Consider the following 19746-nt stretch of genomic DNA (forward strand, 5'->3'; position numbering starts at 1 on the left):
AACATTGCTGTAACAGAGAACAAGCAAGGGATTGTGAAATCCCCGGAGAAATTGAGATCAGGAAGGGCAAGTCTCAACTGTCAAGCCAAGAGTGTTGAGGTTAGACTTGTGCTTTGAGATGAAAACCTCTTACCATTCCCAAGTCAGGGGATCCAGTGGGTCCAGTGCGGAATCGAAAGAAAATTTAGCACATGGCAAAGAAGTTCTACCGCGTATCCAGAAGATTACAAGAGATCAGTAAATACTCGTTGACTAATTGCTTGTCCCATTTTTGGAAATATCAGATTTAGGATAGAGACCCGGCCTACCGCTTTGATAGGTATTCGCACTACTGAACTACATTTCCCAGCGTGCATCAGACTCACGGCGGTAGAGGTTTTGGAAAAAAAGACTACAACTCCCGGCATGCGGCGTCCCGGAGGAGGGGACTGTGTTGCCCCAACAAGCAGGGGCAAGGGCCTATCAGGGGACGGGGAGGGGCGGGGCGGGGCTGGTCCGGGCACCAGAGCCAGTTTGACGGAAGGAGCGGCGCGGTCGGTGGCGGAGGAGAATGGAGGCGGTCGTATTCGTCTTCTCTCTCCTTGACTGTTGCGCGCTTATCTTCCTCTCAGTGTACTTCGTATCCTTGCCTGAGGCGGGCGGAGGCCGACCTGGGGCCCTCCACCCCAGGGAATAGGCTGGGGGTGGGCCTGGGTGGGGGCCAGGGCAGGTGCGAGGGAGCAAGGCAGGCGGCCGGCGGCCGCCGCGGGTACCCTGGGCGCTGGCCCGGCCCGCCGGACCGATGTGGCGAGCCCGGGCGGGAGGAGGACCCCGGCTGCCCAACTTCGCCCCTCACCCAGGGGTCCGAGCGGGCCTTTCTCTCGAAGCGCCCCGGCCCGGCCTGCCCGCTGCCGCTCGCCCCTCGCCCCTATGACGCCCGGACCCGCTCTGCCCTGCGCGGGGGCTGGCACTTGGCCTCCCCTTGTGGTCCTCAGGAGAGAGGGGTCGCGGTTTTCCTCTTTTTGGGCCCTGGAGAGATCAGGGTTGTGGTTTTTCTTGCAGCTCCCCTAGGCCGGCCCTTCGCCGGCTGCTGGGGGTCCCGAGAACGACGGCTCATGTCCCAGGGGTGGTCGCTAGTGGACTGTCCCGCGCTGAGCTCGGCGGAGGCGATTTGGCGCCTCTTGTCATTCTCTGGGCAACACCCCCGCTGCCCGCCCCTTTGTTCTCGCGGGTGTTGGAACTTGTAGCGACCTTTCACATCCAGGAGTTGACTCATTTCAAAAACGGGTGAAGTGTTTCCTTCGCGATGCCCTTTCGTGGGGAGTGGTGGGAAGGGTTTGTTTTAGAAACCAGCTGCAGCTGATTATTTCGGTTGCCCCTGTCGGTTGCAGATCTGTAAATTCAGCAACTGTACACGTAATTTAGTTCTCAGTCGTTTATCAGCTTTTACACTTTTCTGTGTCGACCCATGTTTAAAACTTCTGTATTTTGTATCGCTGTTCGTGCTACAGTATTCAAACTGTATTTTCCAGGCTAATAAATGGTCTTTGAACCTAGCACTCTAGAAGGCGTGTGGGCTACAACTCTACTCTCGAGGGAGCTTCTAGTCTTAGTTGTCACCCAATGATACAATGCACAGTCCAATTTTAAGTAATTAAATGTAAGCGAAGAAAAAACATGAGAAGCTCTGCATTGTATTTTTTTCCCTTGGAAATTAATGTGTCCCTTTCTGACAGAATTAAACTTTTTGTTTGCCAGAGCATTCTGGCTTTAGGATGGTTGTACAGAGTATGTTTTCAGTGTGGCTTCATGCTTTGTTATGGCCTGGCAACTTGTTGAAGTGGGAAGGGACAAAACTTGCAATCAGGACTCCTTGCTCAGCTAGTTATTTGCTATGCACATTACTTCACCTCTCTAAGCCTCAGTTTTCTTATCTTTAAAATGGGGGGAAATGTTTACTTCCCAGATAGGTGTGTGCACAATGAGGGTGTGTTAAGCACCTAGCAGCACAATGCCTACCCCATGGCCAGTGTTTAGTAAATATTGCTCTGCCTTCCCTCCCTACCCTGCATTGAGCAGCAGTTTTTACTTTAACTGATGATTTCTGACGAGGAGAACGCTGACTTTTATTAGGCTTGGCGAACTGACTGAAAGGGCAGCATCACTTAGGAAGTTTTGATGACCTACATCTCTCTTGTGGCATAAGGAACGGGAGCTTAAGTTCAGGGAACTGAAAGTTGGATTTATCTTACTGCAGTTTGGAAAACTAGTCTTGATAATTTAAAATAGCCTTGGTTAGGGAATTTCCTGACGGTCCAGTGGTTAGGACTTGGTGCGCTCACTGCAGGGGGGCCCCGGGTTCCATCCCCGGTCAGGGAACTAAGATTCTGCAAGTCGGGCGGCACAGCCAAAAAAAAAAAAAAGCCTTGTTTATGCCAATTTATGTACATAGAAACATGTTAGGTGGAGTGTTGGACTTAGATATTAAGGTACATTCAGGATGTGTTTTGATGAAATTCAGCATATTGTATTGTATTTTTGGATAGTTGTACTAGCTTAATATTAGAGCCAAGAGGTGGAAAATAATTGGGTATACATTCTGTAGGGATAAGAGTTTTTCTGGACTTCGAACCAGTAAGGAAACCTGCAGAGAAGGAAAGGGGCGGATGTTCAAAATCACACAGGCAACAGCAAAGGTGCAGAGAAGGGTGTGTTCATGGCATTTCTGGGTGATGGAGGAATAGGCCATCTGGAGCACAAGGTTGATTTTGGCGGCAGCAGGTCAGGTTTGGAAAGGCCAGATTAGATTAGATTTTGGAGGGTTTGAATGTTAAGGAGAGGAGGGCTGTCATTTTTATCCTCTAGGCAATAGGGAGCCATTGAAAATTTTTGACATAAACAAAGTGGTGTATTATGAAGATAAGTCTGTAGAGTGGGTTGGAAACAGGAAAGATTGGAAGGTAAGAAACCATTAGGGAATGGGTTCATTTGGATCTGGAATGGGACACTAATTGTGGACAGGTGAAAGAGGGATTAATGTGAGTGGTGTTAAAAAGAAATGATTGATAGGACCTGGTAATGATTGATTCTGAGATATGAAACAGAAGGTAGAAATAACTTTCCATATTTTGAGCCTGGGCAAATGATGCTTGTGTCATTGACAGAAATAAAACAAACTGGAGGTGGAACAATTTGTGGAGAAAGTGATGCTTTTGACTTTGGCTGGGTTGAGGTGATAGGGGGACTATCCATATGGAAATGTATAGAATTTAGTTGAGAACATTTCTTTTTACCTATTTTATTGGACATTTTCGAACATAAAGGTAGAGAGAGTAGTGTAATAAACCCCATGTTTCTGATGCTCACCTTCAGTGATTTTCAACATTTTGCCGTTCTTTTTCATTTTTTTCCCAACTATTGTGGGGAGGCTGGGGATGCATTTTAAAGTAAATACCACACATTCAATTGAAGACTTTTTATGTCTATCTGTCCCTCACATTTTTATTTGTAAGTTTATATTTTGTACTAAAACCCATTTTTTGTTTAAGTCCAGTATAATATATGTTTACTATGGAAAGTTTGGTTATAGAGAAAAGTATTGGGAAAACAAACCATCTGTAATCCAACTTTCAAGACATAACCACTGCTAACATATGACCAAGCTGAGTTTATAGTTTTATATCCTATTTATTTTTCATATCTTAAGTCTTCAAAGACATTTTATGAATATATCATAAATAAACACTATTTTTCTACTATTGGGAATTCAGGTTTATAACATTTAAACTGTTTATATAGGTCATATTTTCCATTTCTTTTGGCCACTTTGACATTTGAGGAATCCAGGTTGAATGTTCTGGTATGGGTCACATTAGAATTGTGCATAATAAGAGGATTATTTTGTGCAAATCACTTGCTGAAGGAACATAAGTGAGAAAATTTAGTTGTCTAATAAATGAACTTTTAAGGAAATAACTTAATCTTTTCAAGTCAAATCTAATTCTGCTTTGCAACTGGGATTGCTTTCTGAAACTTAAATAGTTGTTATAAGAGAAGTCTAATAATTCCTTATCTTGATTGTCAGATAATTACATTGTCTGATTTAGAATGTGATTACATTAATGCTAGATCATGTTGCTCGAAATTAAACAAGGTAAGACATTTCTTTCCTCATTTTCTGGCATTGAAGACAGTTCTCCATTTTCTGTGTTAGAGATAATTATAGATAGTCAACATATGTGTATTTGATATTCATTGGAATGTTGGTGGAACTACCGTGCTTTGCAATATTTTTAGATCATGAAACTATCAAAAGACCTAACTTGAAATTTTGTTTCTTTACTCTTTTTCCTTGTCCCTTTGTCCACAATGGACAACATCATTACTCAGACTAGGTGAAGGTTCCTTATCAGTTAATTGTTTTTGTCTTCTGTGTCCAAACCCCCTCCTCCCTGCTCATGGGAAAAAGCTCAGTCTGTCTCTTGTTGAATGAAAGAGGACCTTTTTGTGGCTCCTTGAGAAATGGAATTAGTTGATTTGTTTTAAGGCCATTTTACCTTTAGTATGTAGTTGGAACTTTATATTGGCGATAAAACTCTGAATTTCCCAGCTCATTTAGATATGGGGAAACCAGTTGGTCCTAATTCATTTTATGAGATGAGCAGACAGAAAAGTTTTCTGGATATAAAAGTTCATATAAAAATACAATACTGAGAAGTGCTTTTTGGCTTGACCTAAAAATTATTCTCATGGGTCTTTTCACATCTTCAGTCTACTTAAGTTTCTTTGGCCCATGACGGAAATGAAGTTACACTTGGAAAATTGAAATTTCTAGTAAATTATATTCCTCCTCTCCTCTCCTCTCCTTCCCTCCTTACTTCCTTCCTCCTTCCCTCCCTCCCTCCTTCTCTCCCTCCCTCCCTTCCTTCCTTCCCAATTTTCCAGAACATGGTTTAATATAGTGATAGATTTAAATAAAAGATTTTGTTTATCTGCTATGCTTTCAGAGTTCTTTTTTTTTCTTGAGATATAATTGACATGTAACATTGCATTAGTTTCAGGCCTCCTCATCTTTATTTTTAATTTTTTAAAAATTGAAATTTAATTAATTTTAAACAAATTGAGTTCCTGCTGTGTGGCAGGCAGGGTCCTCTGCTTTTTTAAAAAATTGAAGTATGGTGCTTCCCTGGTGGCGCAGTGGTTGATCTTTATTTTTAATTTTTTAAAAATTGAAATTTAATTAATTTTAAACAAATTGAGTTCCTGCTGTGTGGCAGGCAGGGTCCTCTGCTTTTTTAAAAAATTGAAGTATGGTTGATTAGGCCTCCTCATCTTTAGAAGAATGATTTTATACTGATAGGTAGATCCATCTAATATATATATTTTTTCAGATGGATTGTATTTCTTTTTATATTTCTTGCTTACTCAGTATTTTAGGTGGGTACTTTGTGGGTTTTCTTTTACAAAAATACAAATCTAAACACACAAAAAAAGATTACCTGGATTCTTCTGTTGAGAAAGTTACTCCTTCAGTTTGAAGTTAAGTAGTTTTTTTAACGTTAATTTTTGTTTTTGTGAAAGTTATACTTGCATACAACTAAAGTCAGAGGTATTCCAAAGCTTGTAGTGAAAAACAGCAGTCACTTCCTGACCCTTTTAAATCCTATCTGCCTTGCTTTTTAGGGGCAACTGATTTCAACACTTGAGCTGTTAATTTTTTTCTGATTTTTTTTTTTTTTTTTTGCGGTACGCGGGCCTCTCACTGCTGTGGCCTCTCCCGTTGCGGAGCACAGGCTCAGCGGCCATGGCTCACGGGCCCAGCCGATCCGCGGCATGTGGGATCTTCCCGCACCAGGGCACGAACCCGTGTCCCCTGCATCTGCAGGCGGACTTTCAACCACTGCGCCACTAGGGAAGCCCATTTTTCTGATATTTATATCCATATTTCTCAATGTGCTTGCACTACTATTTCTTTTTCATTTTTTTTGGCTGTGCTGTGTGGCTTGCGGTATCTCAGTTCCCCGACCAGGGATTGAACCCAGGCGATGGCAGTGAATGCCCAGAATTGTAACCACTAGGCCACCAGAGAACTCCCACTATTTCTGTTTTATAAATTTATTTTTATTTATTTATTTATTTATTTTTGGCTGTGTTGGGTCTTTGTTGCTGTGTGTGGGCTTTCTCTAGTTGTGGTGAGCGGCGGCTACTCTTCGTTGTGGTGCGCGGGCTTCTCATTGCGGTGGCTTCTCTTGTTGCGGAGCATGGGCTCTAGGCGCGCGGGCTTCAGTAGTTGTGGCACGTGGGCTCAGTAGCCAGGACTTGAACCCATGTCCCCTGCATTGGCAGGTGGATTCTTTTTTTTTTTTTTTTTTTTTGTGGTTCGCGGGCCTCTCACCATTGTGGCCTCTCCCGTTGCGGAGCACAGGCTCCGGACGTGCAGGCTCAGCGGCCGTGGCTCACGGGCCCAGCCGCTCTGCGGCATGTGGGATCCTCCCGGACCGGGGCACGAACCCGCATCCCCTGCATCGGCAGGCGGACTCACAACCAGTGCGCCACCAGGGAAGCCCTGGCAGGTGGATTCTTAACCACTGCGCCACCAGGGAAGTCCCTCCCACTATTTCTTGATTTATCAATTTTACATATTACCTATTGACTTCTGAGTCAATATGGTAGATTTAGTTCTTAGGTACCCCTTTCTAAACATCTCTCCTATTTTTCTATTTTCTTTTTAAGTTCATATTCAATGTTTATATCATTATGATGTACTATTGTATTATATAAACATTTTTTATTGCCGAGCCTTATGGTAGACAGTGATCTTATTTTTCTTTCTAATTTTTTTTTTCCGCATAGCTTTGTCTTTTCAGATAACATCTTTAAAGCCCTTCAGTACTATTTTCTGCATGGTTCAAACATGCTAAAATAATCTGTCAGTTGTTTTTTTCTAGGTGACATTTCTCCTCAAGACCTACATCCTCTTGCTATAGTCTGGACTGGTTGCTCTTTAGGCCTGTTTCACAGCCTCCATCCTGGGACTCCTGGTTGGATCTCCTGATTCTTGGAAATCATATCTTCCTTTCTCTTGGCTTACTACCTCATTTTGCTGGAGTAGCTTCTTGAGATTTGGTACATAGGAATTAAATTTTGAGAACTTGCATGTTTGAAAATGTCTTATCCTTTCCCTTGATTGATAGTTTCTCTGAGTATAGAATTCTAGGTTAGAAAAGATTTTTTTTCAGAGTTTGCTTGGTCAAGGTCTTAACTTCTAGTGTTGTTCAAGTTGGGAAGTCTGGTGCCATTTTGGTTTCTTATCCTTTTGATGGGATCTCTCTCTTCCCTCTCCTCCCACCCCTACCTCCCTCCTCTCAGAAGTTTTAGAATCTTAACCTTTATCCTTGGTTGGGTTTATTTACGGTAATCCTTGGTGTTTGGGAATTTTGCAGTGGTATACCTTTGTTTAGGCCTTTTTCACTCATTGTTTTGGGCATCTGCGAGGTTCTTTCAATCTGGGAAATTTTCTTCTACTTCTTTCTTTGATAACGTCTCCCCCTTCTACTTCTCTCTTCTCTTTCAGCAACATGGATTTGCTGGATAATTTATCTGCTGGATTGCTCTCCCAGTTCTTCTTTTTTCTTATTTTTGTCCCTTTGTTTTTTTTCTACCTTCTTGTTTTAAGATTTCCTCTGTTTTATCTTCTGAATTTTCTTGTATGTATATCATTTGTGTCAAATTTTTAATTTCTAAGAGCTTTTTGTTCTCTTCGTTCTCAAGGATATTGATTATAGTAGTTTTGAAATTTCCTTCTGCTTCCTACATTCCAGGACTTGAACCCATGTCCCCTGCATTGGCAGGTGGATTCTTTTTTTTTTTTTTTTTTTTTGTGGTTCGCGGGCCTCTCACCATTGTGGCCTCTCCCGTTGCGGAGCACAGGCTCCGGACGTGCAGGCTCAGCGGCCGTGGCTCACGGGCCCAGCCGCTCTGCGGCATGTGGGATCCTCCCGGACCGGGGCACGAACCCGCATCCCCTGCATCGGCAGGCGGACTCACAACCAGTGCGCCACCAGGGAAGCCCTGGCAGGTGGATTCTTAACCACTGCGCCACCAGGGAAGTCCCTCCCACTATTTCTTGATTTATCAATTTTACATATTACCTATTGACTTCTGAGTCAATATGGTAGATTTAGTTCTTAGGTACCCCTTTCTAAACATCTCTCCTATTTTTCTATTTTCTTTTTAAGTTCATATTCAATGTTTATATCATTATGATGTACTATTGTATTATATAAACATTTTTTATTGCCGAGCCTTATGGTAGACAGTGATCTTATTTTTCTTTCTAATTTTTTTTTTCCGCATAGCTTTGTCTTTTCAGATAACATCTTTAAAGCCCTTCAGTACTATTTTCTGCATGGTTCAAACATGCTAAAATAATCTGTCAGTTGTTTTTTTCTAGGTGACATTTCTCCTCAAGACCTACATCCTCTTGCTATAGTCTGGACTGGTTGCTCTTTAGGCCTGTTTCACAGCCTCCATCCTGGGACTCCTGGTTGGATCTCCTGATTCTTGGAAATCATATCTTCCTTTCTCTTGGCTTACTACCTCATTTTGCTGGAGTAGCTTCTTGAGATTTGGTACATAGGAATTAAATTTTGAGAACTTGCATGTTTGAAAATGTCTTATCCTTTCCCTTGATTGATAGTTTCTCTGAGTATAGAATTCTAGGTTAGAAAAGATTTTTTTTCAGAGTTTGCTTGGTCAAGGTCTTAACTTCTAGTGTTGTTCAAGTTGGGAAGTCTGGTGCCATTTTGGTTTCTTATCCTTTTGATGGGATCTCTCTCTTCCCTCTCCTCCCACCCCTACCTCCATCCTCTCCAGAAGTTTTAGAATCTTAACCTTTATCCTTGGTTGGGTTTATTTACGGTAATCCTTGGTGTTTGGGAATTTTGCAGTGGTATACCTTTGTTTAGGCCTTTTTCACTCATTGTTTTGGGCATCTGCGAGGTTCTTTCAATCTGGGAAATTTTCTTCTACTTCTTTCTTTGATAACGTCTCCCCCTTCTACTTCTCTCTTCTCTTTCAGCAACATGGATTTGCTGGATAATTTATCTGCTGGATTGCTCTCCCAGTTCTTCTTTTTTCTTATTTTTGTCCCTTTGTTTTTTTTCTACCTTCTTGTTTTAAGATTTCCTCTGTTTTATCTTCTGAATTTTCTTGTATGTATATCATTTGTGTCAAATTTTTAATTTCTAAGAGCTTTTTGTTCTCTTCGTTCTCAAGGATATTGATTATAGTAGTTTTGAAATTTCCTTCTGCTTCCTACATTATATCTGTTTTTTTCCAAGTTCCTTTCTCTTTGTTTTTCCCCCTTCTTTTATATTGAGGGCTTTCCTCAATTTCTGATACATGGCTATCTAGTCATACTTTAGAGTAAGGCACTAAAATACTTATTGGAAGCTCATTGGGTGGTCCAGGCTGTTGACTGACTGGTAGGTAAGACTTCACTGAGGGTAGTTGGTGTCTACCTTTTTTGGGGGTACCTGAAATAGCAGTTTTTTTGTAGGTGTTTTCTCTTGTGCCATTAAGTTACTCCAGAGAAGAATCTTTCAAACTCCTGTCTGGGTGAAATAAGCCTAGTGCTTCTTACCCCTAAGTTAGGGGAAGAACACACTATTAAGGAGGGAAGAGAAAGAGAACAGAGAGCTTGGTAGAAAGTTAGTATCCAAGTGTAATAAGGTCAAGTATCGCTTCCTGAAACTTTTGTTTCAGGTTTTTGTTTATGTAAACCAAAATGCAGCCCACAGTAAGAAATCCAAAGTTTGAAAGCTACTTCTATGTGAGTCTGATAGCATGGAGGGGAGTAGTGGTAACATCAGCTAACATTTATTGAGTGCTTACTTTGTGTGTGGCTTACATATATTATTTTATCTAATTCTCTAAAACAACCTCATGAGGTGTAAGTATTATTATCTCCATTTTACAGATGAGAAAATCATGATTTAGAGAGGGTAGGTAACTTCCTAAAATTGTACAGCTAATAAATAGGATAGAGCATGAGTTTTACTCCAGGTTTATCTGATTTTGCAGCTTACACATATTAGCATTATGTTAAATTGGTTACACTTTAAAAATGCATTTACGGGGGCTTCCCTGGTGGCGCAGTGGTTGAGAGTCCGCCTGACAATGCAGGGGACGCGGGTTCGTGCCCCGGTCCGGGAAGATCCCACATGCCGCGGAGTGGCTGGGCCCGTGAGCCATGGCCGCTGAGCCTGCGCATCCGGAGCCTGTGTTCCGCAACGGGAGAGGCCACAGCAGTGAGAGGCCCGCGTACTGCAAAAAAAGAAAAAAAAAAGCATTTACGTATTAAAATAAGTTCTGGTTGATGATTGCAAATTAGGTTTAAGGCCCTTCTTCTTTGTTTATTAAGAAAAAGTGGGATATCCCTGGTGGTGCAGTGGTTGAGAATCCGTCTGCCAATGCAGGGGACACAGGTTCAAGCCCTGGTCCAGGAAGATCCCACATGCTGTGGAGCAACTAAGCCCGTGCACCACAACTACTGAGCCTGAGCTCTAGAGCCCGCGAACCGCAACTACTGAAGCCTAGAGCCTGTGCTCTGCAACAAGAGAAGCCACCACAATGAGAAGCCCGCGCACGGCAACGAAGAGTAGCCCCCGCTCGCCACAACTAGAGAAAGCCTGCGCGCAGCAACAAAGACCCAATGCAGCCAAAAAAAGTATCTAAGGGAATTTCCTGGTGGTCCAGTGGTTAGGACTCCGTGCTTTCACTACCCAGGGCGTGGGTTCAGTCCCTGGTTGGGGAACTAAGATCCTGCAGGCCTCGCAGAGTGACACCCTCACCCGCCAAAAAAAGAAAAAAAAGTATCTGAAATCTAAATGCAAGAGACCTGGGGCCAGTGTGTCTGGGCTTCTCTTATATAGCTCTGCCACTAAGCAGCTGTGTGACCTTGGGCAATTTACTTAATCTCTCTTGAATTTTATTTTCCTCATTTCTATAAGTTGGGAGTGCCAGTTTGTGGCTCCATAAATACTAGCTATTAACTTCCATTAAAAGAAAAATCTCTACTCATAGGAGAGGAAAACTATTGGTGAATTGAGAACCTGCCACAATAGCTGTTGATATATGAGAACTAGAATATTACACAATAAACAAAGAGCATAGATAAGGGCACTGAGTGCTATAAAGCCAATAGTCTGGGATTCTGTTATCCTGGTCCATTATCATATTTGTTTAACTTTGAGTTGATATTGTAAGCTGTTAAAGTACTTTTTTTTTTTTTTTTTTTTTTTTTTTTGGTGGATGTGAGATGATTTCCCTCAGGGTTCTGGAGCTTGGAAATGTTTAGGATCAGTATTCTGACCTGAAACGCAGCATGTATGTGGATATAAACCATCCCAAATTAGAGTAAGAGGCTTTAGCACAGATATTGGAATAGAAAGTAAATAATACTCTATTTTTTCTCTAGTTGTCATTTGTACCTGCTTAGAGAATGAATCTGAATCTTAGCTTAGGATAAAATGTAATTAAAGACTAAGTGCATTTTTTTTTTTTTTTTGCTGTATGCGGGCCTCTCACTGCTGTGGCCTCTCCCGTTGCGGAGGACAGGCTCCGGATGCGCAGGCTCAGCGGCCACGGCTCACGGGCCCAGCCGGTCCGTGGCATGTGGGATCTTCCCGGACCGGGGCACAAACCCGTGTCCCCTGCATCGGCAGGTGGACTCTTAACCACTGCGCCACCAGGGAAGCCCTAAGTGCATTATTTTTAAGCTGTGTCCTGATTTATTTGCACTGGGTAAGCAGTGATAGCAGTATGCAAATCTGGGACATCCGAGCCTAAAAATAATCTTGAAACACTAGCTTGGAAATTCTCTGTACTTTCTTTGATTTAAATTCAAGTAACATGTACATTCCGGAAGGACACAGCAGTGAGATGTAATACTGTGTTCTTCCCTTGCAGTGGGTAATTCCAGAATTGGTTGGCCATACTGTTGTCACTGTATTAATGCTCATTTCATTGCACTGGTTCATCTTCCTTCTCAACTTGCCTGTTGCCACTTGGAATATATATCGGTGAGTACAGTTTGTTTACTTATATATATGAGTACTGGTAGCATAAAGTTCACCCATTTAAACTATACTATCCAATATGTTTTTGGTATATTTATAGATGTAAGCAACCATCACCACAACATATTTAAGAACATTTTCATCACCCCCAAAAGAATCCCTGTCCTTTAACAGTCACTCCCCTCCCCCAGCTCTAGTCAACTGCTATTCTACTTTCTGTCTTTGTAAAATAACCTGTTCTGGACAGACATATCATTTAAAAGAGATCAATATGTGATCTTTTATGGCTTCTTTCACTTAGCATAATATTTTCAGGGTTCATCCATGCCGTGTCATGTATCAGTACTTTATTCCTTTTTATTGTGGAATAATATTCCATTGTATGGCAATACTACGTTTTGTTTATCCATTTGCAATGGATGGGCATTTGAGTTGTTTCCACTTTTTGCCTGTTATGAATAATTCTACTATGAACATTCATGTGCATTTTTTTTCGTTAAAATTATTCTTTTAATTTACCAAAATGCAATGTAATCATGTGTCTTTTTTTTATTATTAACGTCTTTATTGGAGTATAATTGCTCTACAATGGTGTGTTAGTTTCTGCTTTATAACAAAGTGAATCATTATCCATTCATCTGTCAGTGGACACTTAGGTTGCTTCCATATCCTGGCTATTGTAAATAGAGCTGCAATGAACATTGTGGTACATGACTCTTTTTGAATTATGGTTTTCTCAGGGTCTATGCCCAGTGGTGGGATTGCTGGGTCATATGGTAGTTCTGTTTTTAGTTTTTTAGGGAACCTCCATACTGTTCTCCATAGTGGCTGTATTAATTTACGTTCCCACCAACAGTGCAAGAGGGTTCCCTTTTCTCCCCACCCTCTCCAGCATTTATTGTTTGTAGATTTTTTGATGAAGGCCGTTCTGACCGGTGTGAGGTGATATCTCACTGTAGTTTTGCTTTGCATTTCTCTAATGATTAGTGATGTTGAACATCCTTTCATGTTCCTGTGCATATTTTTGTGTGGACATATAATTTCATTTCTTTTAGGAGTGGAATTGCTGGGTCATGTGGTAACTATGGTTTGACCTTTTGAGGAACTACCTGAGTGTTCAAAAGCAGCTGCACTATTTTACGTTCCCACCAACTGTGTAGGAAGGTTACAGTTTCTCCACATCCCTGCCAACACTTTTTGTTGTGTCTTTTTTATTTTAGCCGTCTTATTGAATGTGAAGTGGTATCTCATTGTGGTTTCAATTTACATTCCCTAGTGACTAATGATGTTGAGTATTTTTTAATGTGCTTATTAGCCATTCATATATCTTCTTTGCTCTATATGTTTTTAATTAATTTCTTTTTTATTGAATTATAGTTCATGTGCAATATTATATGTTACAGGTGTACAGTATGGTGATTCACAAGTTTTAGAGGTTATACTCCATTTATAGTTATTATAGAATGTTGGTTATATTCTGTGTTGTACAGTATATCCTTGTAGCTTATTTTATACATCTGCTGCATATGTTTTTGATTAGCTAAGTTGGCATGATATAAATTATGCTTTGGGAAGATTTTTCTGGAAGCATTATATAGTATTGATTGGATGGAGAAGAGGCAGGAGGTAGGGAAACCATTTCAGAGACGGGGGTGAGATAATATAGTACTGGAATAGCGTTGTGATAGTGGGAATGAAAAAGATAGGGCTATGTAAGTGGTGATAGGAAGGAAGAATGGACAAGAGTTTAACCTACTGCCTATGAAAGATGAAGAAAGAAGTCAGAATTGAGTAAGAGAAAGTTTTTAAGGACTACTGAGGAAGTGGTGACACTCCTGTTAGATAAGCTAGCAGTCAGAGAAGGATAAGACTCTTTGAGACTACAGATGGTCCTCGATTTACAATAGTTTGACTTCTGATTTTTCGACTTTATGATGGTGTGAGAATGATACGCATTTCAGTACAAACCGTATTTTGAATTTTGAATTTTGATCTGTTTCTGGACTAGCGATATGCGGTATGAAACTCTCTTGTAATGTTATAAAATAGGCTTTGTATTAGACGATTTTGCCCAACTGTAGGCTAATGTAAGTGTCCTGAGCATGGTTAAGGTAGGCTAGGCTAAGCTGTGGTGTTTGGTAGGTTAGGTGTATTAATTGCATTTTCAATTTTCGATGGGTTTATCATGATATAATATGATAATATGATGATATTTCCTCGACTTACCATTGTAAGTCGAGGAAAATAGGTATTGTAAGTCGAGGAAAATAGGTATTGAGTTGAGATGCTATCCAGATATTCATTTGTAAATACCGTATATACCGTTTATTCAGCCATAGATGGGCTACTAGGATTTGGGGGAGAATTTAAGATTTGTGAAACTCAGAGAGCCATTTGCATTTCACAGAAGTCATAATTGAGAAACCAAATGTGTGGCGAGAGTGAGGAACCCAAGGTTGGACTAGAAGAAGCTTGGACATGAGAGAAGGAAGAGGTCATGATCAGTGCTAGGTTAGGACATGCATGCTGTGCAGATGGCACAGTTGGGATGCAGAAGCCTAGACGCTTAAACTCACTGATCCTCTCAAAGTACCCCAATTTTCTTACTTGTAAAAGGAATCATTTGGGGAAGAAGGAGAAGATTATCATATGTAATACTATATACACAGTGGTATTTAATAAATATGAAATGTTATGTGTTATCTCAAGAGGCCCAAAGCCTCCATAGTGTGTTAAACACAGTATCTTCAAGATTGTTTTTTTTTTAAGTTTGAGTCTGAGTCTGAGTCTGTGGGAGCACTGAGTTGAATTGGTCTGGATTTGGAACTCAGTGTGTGCTTACTGTGCCCTTTATGTTCCGTATTGACTTTGTAGCCCTGTTCTCATTCCCCCACTGTGGTCATACCTCCATCACTATAAAATGTACATCTCTTGTCAAAATATTATTATTTAATTTAATATTTAAATTGAAATAAAATTTATATTTTAATTAAATTTAATCTATTTTTTAAGAGTCATGTAAAGTTAGGCGCTGCGTTTGCATCTGAACTCTCCATTTATTGTCTTAACTGAAGAGGAGTTTTATTTTACCACAGTAACATTTATTCTAAATCATTTCTGTTCTGTCTTCTTTAAATTGCTCTTTTAAAGTAGGTACCGTTTATTAACCATGCAGATTGAGACATATCTGTTGATCAGCAGGAGCACCAAAGATGATTCTATTTGGGATATAGAATCTCTCTTTTTAGTGTCATCTGTGAAATGGGAATAATTATGTTTGACACAAAGATGTAAGTGTTAAACATAAAGACAACTTACAGAGATGTTGTAAAGGTGAAGGGAATTGCATTAATTAAGTTAGAACCTTGTAGATAAAGAAGTTTCTAAGAACTTGATAAAGTTGGTTTGGTTTTGGGGCCCCCTTCATTTGTGTCTCATGGAAGACAGCTATAGGTATTACTGATTCAGCAGTTTTCTACAGAAGATGGGTAAAAGGGTCTCAGTGCATAAAATATCCTTCTCTAGAGTGTTAATGTATTTGTTTCAGAGGGCAGAAATTACACCTAAAATTAATAGTATTTTCAAAGGAAGACTAAGTCATGGCCTGTGACATCATTATAATACCCTGTCCATATTTGGTCATATAAGCCTGCTGTGATTGGTTCATTTTTGAAGGTTGATTATTACTGGTTTACTTATTTTTGAATATTTATGCTGATGATTTGATTTTCCTTCTAATGTATGTGCATCCTTTAATTTACCAGGTTCATTATGGTGCCAAGTGGTAACATGGGAGTGTTTGATCCAACAGAAATACACAATCGAGGGCAGCTGAAGTCACACATGAAAGAAGCCATGATCAAGCTTGGTTTCCACCTGCTCTGTTTCTTCATGTATCTTTATAGGTGAGTTTACAGTCCTGGCATTTTCCTGGATGCCATATGCCTGCTTTTGATGGGTGAGGTATTACTGTACTGTAGGATTTTGTATTAACATTGCAGAGCTTTGGGGGATTATGTGAATTTCTTGTGGCTGTGTAGATTTTTTGTGTCACGTCATTGAATCAGGATTCCATTCTGTCTGACCTGGAGTAGAGTTACTCCGTGTTATTAGTTATTCCTTAGCGGTTGAGGCTATCAACATGCTTAAAACTGTCTTTGCTGTTCTTTCCCTCCCCTGGTATCCAGCTGTGAGGTCTCACTGCCTGTTACAAACATTACTATATGTACCCCCAGAGAGTCCCCTACTCCGGGGTCTTCTGGGGATCAGAGCACTGGCAGCAGCTCTCAACAACTTATATCCACGTTGAGCTGCTCTTCTTGGCATTAAGGAATTTAGGTGTGATGCCTTTTCTCCGGGATGCAAGTGGTCTGTTCAGGTAAAATTTCATCAGTCTTCCATTTAGATTGGAAGTAAGAATTAATATGAAGGATTGGCTGTCAGACACTGGAAGCCTCATGCAGTCCTGTTTAAACTTATATTTATTACCTTAAGTTTTAGAGATAACATGCCACCTTTTCCTTTTCCCATTATAGACCCATAGAATACAGCAAAGAAGAGAAAAAAATTGTCATGTGTCTATGATTTGATTAAGCCTTTAAAAGGCTAAAAGTCAAGCTTAACTTTTGTATCTAAGCTTAATTGTATCATTCCGGTTTTTTTCTGAGGTAAATTTTAATTTTCACATGGGCATAAGACTAGTAGGAAAAAACTTGTACTGAACTAAACTTCTGTCACTCAAAAAAGTCCTAATAAATTAGAAACTGTACAAAGATAAGAGTTTTAAAAAACTGCGAAATAGCTTAGAAGTCAGAGCCATTTATTTTAGCCTCTGCCTGAAAAAGCGGGCTTCCTAAAATCCTTATGCTATGCTAATTCCACCCACAGATTAGATTGAAATTAGAGTTTAGGTGGTTTCCTTTTTACTATTTATCTTATTTGCTTTTCTGTATTTTAAAAAATAGGCAGAAAAAACCACACTAATAACAGTTTCTGGTTCTCATACCGTACCTCATTGCTAACGTGCTTAATTTTTAATCCTAGCGTTAAAGATGGAGAATAAAGAGCAAAATTTAACATTAAGAATACAATGATACACCTATTCTTATTTTTATTACTTTTTAAAGTCAAACCATATGAAGGTATCTTTACCATCATATATGTTCCCTTCTATTTGTCGGAGACAAAAAGCAAGGTGGTTATCCTTTCTTCATCCTTCTCTTCCCTCCAGGTTTTATGCTTTGGAGAGTAAACTAGAGTGGACATCCCCTAGGTCTTGATAACATGAGCTTCTTGAGCCATTGGGAGCAAAGCTAATGTAGTCACACTTTTGGGTGTAAATGTAGGATTAGGGAGCAGTATCTTGCTTAGTAAGACCCAAAGTCTTAGGACTTAAAAATGGACAAGAGTTTCTTACCTCTCAGTTGTTGAATTTAAAGCAGTGGGAAGATGGACTGAAGACTGGGGATTGGAGGAATGAGGAAGCAATTTTGGGGCAGGTTTAAGGTATGGTTCTTTACAATGAAATAAAAGATAGGCAACCAGTAGAACTGGTTTGCCTGAGTAGCTGCATTGCTCACTGGATACATCCTTTCTTTTTCTTTCTTTTCTCTTCCCTTCTCAGCTTGTCATTTTTAGCCATGTTGCTATTTCCTTCCCCCTTGGCGTTCCTTGTAGCTCAAGGGATCAGGATGGGAGAGTAGTCTCAGATGTTCTTGTAACACTTTTCTCTTAGCTTTGGTTGCTGTTTTTAAGAAGTGTTTACTATTCTAAATCATCGGTTTCTAATGTAGGGCTTTATGCCGCTCCTTCTGTATCGCCTGCCACCTCTTGCGTGGTGCCTTGCACATAGCAGACATGCAGGGTTTGTTAAATAGAATTAAAGGAAAAAATTCCCATCTTCTTTAGAGATTGGTGGAATCTATGCCTTTGGTGTTTGGTTAGGTGCCAGCCTGGTGTAATCTATCACTCCCTCACTGTGTGACCTGGGGCAAGTTTCTTATCCTCTCTGTGCCTCAATTTCTTCATCTGAAAATGGGATAATAATAGTACCTGCCTCATGGGGTTGTGATGTGGATTAAATGAGATAATGCGCATAAAGCACCTTGGTTTGTGTTGACCTCTGGTAAGCTCTAACAAAATGTTCAAAAACATTGGTTACTTACCATTAATTTGTGCTGTGCACTGCATACCCTTAGTTTGTTTAAATTTGGACAACACATCACTTATACCATTAGTAGTGTAAGGGTATTTCTGTGTTTTAGTCGTTTGATCTCAGCATAGCAAGGCTGATTTCAGTAAAAAAAAATGATAGTCTTGTTACTCTTGTTAAGTGTGGTGGTTTTAACAGAGTATTTACTGAGTGACCGCCATGTGTCAAAGACACTGTGTAAGGCACTGTGTGTGACACAAAAGGAGCAGCGCAGAATCCATGCGTCAAAGCTGGGAGCCTGCTGATTGCAGCACGCGGGTGTCATCCTGGAGTATGAAAGTGGGTATGAGCTGAGGTGTGCGGGAAGAGGCGGGGCAACGGCCCTGGGCCGAGAGGCTGGCTTCCCAGAGGCCATGCTGGAGCCTGACGGATCGTGAAGTCTGAGAGGAAGTTACTGGGTTGATGGGGGATGAGAGGAGGGGTTCCAGGAGCAGGAACAACACGTGCAAAGATCTCCATGGAGAATTAAAGTGTTTTTCCTAGACATAGCTTGTTTTCTCTAAACTAGAGTCCAACAGTGGTTTTAGGTTATGCTCCCTACCTCCACCTCTACCCCAGTTTTCTTTCTTTTGTTTTTTTTCTTTTAGTGAAAACGTTAGGGCCTCTTGATGCCCTAATATAGATATTCTTTCCTTTAGGTGTAAATGATTGCTTTTGCGTTTTACTTCAATGAGTGTTCCCTGCTGAGCCTTAGGGATGCAAGTCTGGACAGACCAGACTCTGTAGGAACATTCCTAAGGAAACATTAGTAACATTAATTTCTTCTCTCCACAGTATGATTTTAGCTTTGATAAATGACTGAAGCTGGAGAAGCCGTAGTTGAAGTCAGCCTACACTACAGTGCACAGTTGAGGAGCCAGAGACGACTTAAATCATCCTTAGAACCATGACCATAGCAGTATATTTTTTCCTCTTTGAACAAAAAATATTTTTGCTGTATTTTTACCATATAAAGTATTTAAAAAACTTGAATTGAGTTTTTGTAGCTTTCTGGTTCTCAACTTTAGCCTGAACCCCCAACATGTGAAGGTGTTTTTCATCATCTGTATGTTGAAGATAGTTATTTGTATGTAGCAACAGGACTGTCATTCCAGCCTTGCATGCCAAAGAAATAGAGGACACGCTTTAAAGGGAAAATGTAATAGATGAGCAAAGTGACTCTTCAGGTCTACTGAAAAGTCAGAATACAAAGCAATACTGTTAGTCTGGGCAAAGGAAGAAAGAAACTAAACTACCCTTTTGTCTATATTGCGGCAGCTTCCTGTATTTAATATGGTTTACAGATTTATGGGACTGTAAGCCAAATGTCTTTTCACAAGAATGTTAACAGAAAATGACATTTCAAAAAATATATATTTCTTTGTTGAATTTGTGAACCCTTATAAGCCATTACACGTACGATGTAATTCCTGCTTATAGAAAGGAAAATAAACCAAAAAAGCAAAACTTTATCAAGAGCTTTCATTTAAAAGCCAC

At 40.4% G+C, this 19746-nt stretch overlaps 1 protein-coding gene across 2 annotated transcripts; it reads left to right on the top strand.

Annotated features, from left to right (window-relative positions):
- Window positions 1-483: 483 nt before the first annotated feature.
- On the top strand, window positions 484-19242 carry CNIH4 (cornichon family member 4). Of its 2 annotated transcripts, XM_007111473.2 has the most exons (5): window positions 484-619; window positions 4064-4132; window positions 11950-12062; window positions 15824-15964; window positions 19045-19242. In XM_007111473.2, exons 1-5 carry the CDS (start codon window positions 551-553, stop codon window positions 19070-19072), a joined length of 420 nt encoding a protein of 139 aa, XP_007111535.1. In that variant the 5' UTR covers window positions 484-550; the 3' UTR covers window positions 19073-19242. The 2 variants fall into 2 exon arrangements, with proteins under 2 accessions (XP_007111535.1, XP_007111536.1); XM_007111474.3 differs by lacking the exon at window positions 19045-19242 and having other exon boundaries at window positions 503-619; window positions 15871-15964.
- The last annotated feature ends 504 nt before the right edge of the window (window positions 19243-19746 follow it).

The sequence above is a fragment of the Physeter macrocephalus genome, chromosome 4 (genome assembly GCF_002837175.3).
Source record: "Physeter macrocephalus isolate SW-GA chromosome 4, ASM283717v5, whole genome shotgun sequence".
NCBI classification, from domain to species: Eukaryota; Metazoa; Chordata; class Mammalia; order Artiodactyla; family Physeteridae; genus Physeter; species Physeter macrocephalus.